At 55.0% G+C, this 2,987-nt stretch overlaps 1 protein-coding gene across 1 annotated transcript in view; it reads right to left on the minus strand.

Annotated features, from left to right (window-relative positions):
* Positions 1-386, minus strand: part of stxbp1a (syntaxin binding protein 1a) — a 12,573-nt gene extending 12,187 nt beyond the window's left edge. Inside the window, 1 exon segment of the mRNA XM_062478247.1 lies at positions 237-386. Coding sequence (XP_062334231.1) covers positions 237-386 — 150 coding nt within the window.
* Positions 387-2,987: the final 2,601 nt, after the last annotated feature.

Below are 2,987 nucleotides of genomic sequence, written 5' to 3' on the forward strand. Positions count from 1 at the left end.
GATAACAGTATACTTCAGATAACAGACAATCCTCAATCCTCATGCAAAAGGCAGGTGTGTAACATTTTTTTAAAGGTTTACATGGTTTGGGTAAGTAACCATTAGTTCATCAACGGTTCATGTACAGGAAGGTGAAACAGCTCCTGCCCTTTCCTGCAGCCTAGCGAGGCCTTGAGGCAAAAAACATGTCAGCATGTCGCTCAGCAGAGACCCAGGTGGAGGGCTGTAGGACAGACTGCTCCACCCAGGTGGGGGCTGTAGGCCAGACTGCTCCACACAGGTGGAGGGCTGATGCCGTTCACAAACAGCCAGACTACCAAGCCTGGAACCAGCTGGCAGGGAACGGGAAGCGTGGGCAGGGTCAGGAGAACTGGAGCCGGATGCATGGACCCAAGGATGCATGGACCCGAGGATGCATGGACCCAAGGATGCATGGACCCAAGGATGCATGGACCCGAGGATGCATGGACCCAAGGATGCATGGACCCGAGGATGCATGGACCCGAGGATGCATGGACCCAAGGATGCATGGACCCGAGGATGCATGGACCCGAGGATGCATGGACCCGAGGATGCATGGACCTAAGGATGCATGGACCCGAGGATGCATGGACCCAAGGATGCATGGACCCGAAGACGGTCTCTGGTTCTGGCTGGGGGTGTAGAGGTGGGGGTGGGGGGATGGTCGGATGCTGATGCTGGCGGGGGTGGGGGTAGATGGAAAGGGGTGAGGGGTTGGTAAGGGCTGGGAGGTGGGGGAGGCTGGTGGGGGCTTGTGTGGATGGGAGGTAACACGACCAGTTAACCTCGCCTGTGAATCTCATCGTGTCGCACTGGCTGATTTGAGACACAGAAGAGGCTTCATCATTCTAATAGCCACGGCACATTTGCTTATAGATTAAATTCCCCTCCCACCCAGCGCTCGTACAACCTGCAGCTTGGCTTCACTTCCACACTCGCTGGTCTCCTTCCTTCCTTCACACACACACACACACACACACACACACACACACACACACACACAGACACACACACACAGACACAGACACACACACACAGACACACACACACACAGACACACGCTCTGTCTATTCCGCTGGTATCCGGATCCACAGTCTCGTGTATCCTGCTCTCTCGGTTTCCTGAGGGGCCTGTTGGCTGACTGTAGTTGGTCCCAGCACAGAACGTCTCTCTGACACACTCTGCTGTCCTCTCCTACACTGGGTCATGCGTGTGCGCATGCTGCCAGTGTGTGATGGTTAGGCGTGCGTACATGCGTGTGTGCCCGTGGGCTTGTGAAGGTGTGTGGCGTGTGTGTGTATACATGCATGTCCGAGCCAGGTTCCGACTGTGAGGAGTGCGTAGCTAGCGCCTGGCTCTGACGCAGCTCTCTCCATCCGTCATAGAGAACCAGGGCCTTCAGACACTTCAGACAGACGCTCCAGTCAGCACCAGTAGAGAGCTATTTCGGACGGCCATTAGATGACTTTGGGAGGTTAAACACTGGGGCCGGGGCTGGGGCTGGGGCCGGGGCTGGGGCCGGGGCTGGGGCTGGGGCCGGGGCTGGGGCCGGGGCTGGGGCTGGGGCCGGGGCTGGGGCCGGGGCTGGGGCTGGGGCCGGGGCTGGGGCTGGGGCCGGGGCTGGGGCCGGGGCCGGGGCTGGGGCTGGGGCTGGGGCCGGGGCTGGGGGCCGGGGCCGGGGCTGGGGCCGGGGCCGGGGCTGGGGCCGGGGCTGGGGCTGGGGCTGGGTGTCCTCGACGGCAGACAGAACAAACAGCAGAAAATGATCATCCCTGCCAAGGTCAGAGGAAGTGTGTGTGCACCAGCCCTGGACTGCAACGTGCAGAAGAGGGCTGCTTGGAATGGGGGTAGGGATGGAGATGTAAGACATCTCTCTCTTTATGGTTTTCTCTGTCTCTCACTCTCTCGCTCCTTCTCTCTCTCATTTTCTGTCTCTGTCTCTCGCTCTCTCTCACTCCTCTCTCTTTCTCGTTTTACTCTGTCTCTCTTCTGGCTTTCTATGTCTCTCGTTCCTCTCTCCTTTTTTTTCTGTTTACTGCAGTCTGCTCGGTCGTCGCCCCTGCAGTCCTATGAGGTGACCCTCCTCGCTCCTCTCTCTCTCTCTCTCTCTCTTCCTCCATCCCTCTCTCTGACATTCTGTAACTCAACTTGGAGCCAAATATCAGAGGGTGCCAAACGCACTACAGGTTTCCTGCTGAGGGAAGCTGTTCAGGTGCACTTGAATATAAACAATGTGAGCTTGGCACCGTCAAGATGTCATACATTATGCCAAGATCATGATGAGAATTCATTGATTTGTTTCAATACGACTTTTCCTGAAGCAGCCATTAAGGAAATTGCTCAGACAACAGGGTTCTAGTTTGATCAAATATATTGACTGGACATAAAGCACTAAAAGTGCAGAAACAAATCTAAACTTTGTGGCTTTAGAGACTTACACGTTACACGTTTAAATCTGAAATCCATGACCTCCAGAGTACCTTGGGTCTGAACCGTAAACTCAGTAAATAGATGCATCTTTGTAACTGAGTAATCTGTCAAATCTGTGATGATCTGCCATGACGACCAAAACAACAGCAGAGGTTAGAGAGTCTAGCTCTCCCTGTGAGGCGGGAACTAAGGAACAGGAGTCATGGTGATGTGGGTCACCTGAGAGGACACAGTCTCCCTCTCTCTCTCTCTCTCTCTCTCCGCCTCTATGACTCTATAGGAGTCATGGTTTCACCTGAGAGGACACAGTCTCCCTCTCTCTCTCTCTCTCTCTCTCCGCCTCTATGACTCTATAGGAGTCATGGTTTCACCTGAGAGGACACAGTCTCCCTCTCTCTCTCTCTCTCTCTCTCCGCCTCTATGACTCTATAGGAGTCATGGTTTCACCTGAGAGGACACAGTCTCCCTCTCTCTCTCTCTCTCTCTCTCCGCCTCTATGACTCTATAGGAGTCATGGTTTCACCTGAGAGGACACA

This window comes from Osmerus eperlanus, chromosome 14 (genome assembly GCF_963692335.1).
Source record: "Osmerus eperlanus chromosome 14, fOsmEpe2.1, whole genome shotgun sequence".
Lineage (NCBI taxonomy): Eukaryota > Metazoa > Chordata > Actinopteri > Osmeriformes > Osmeridae > Osmerus > Osmerus eperlanus.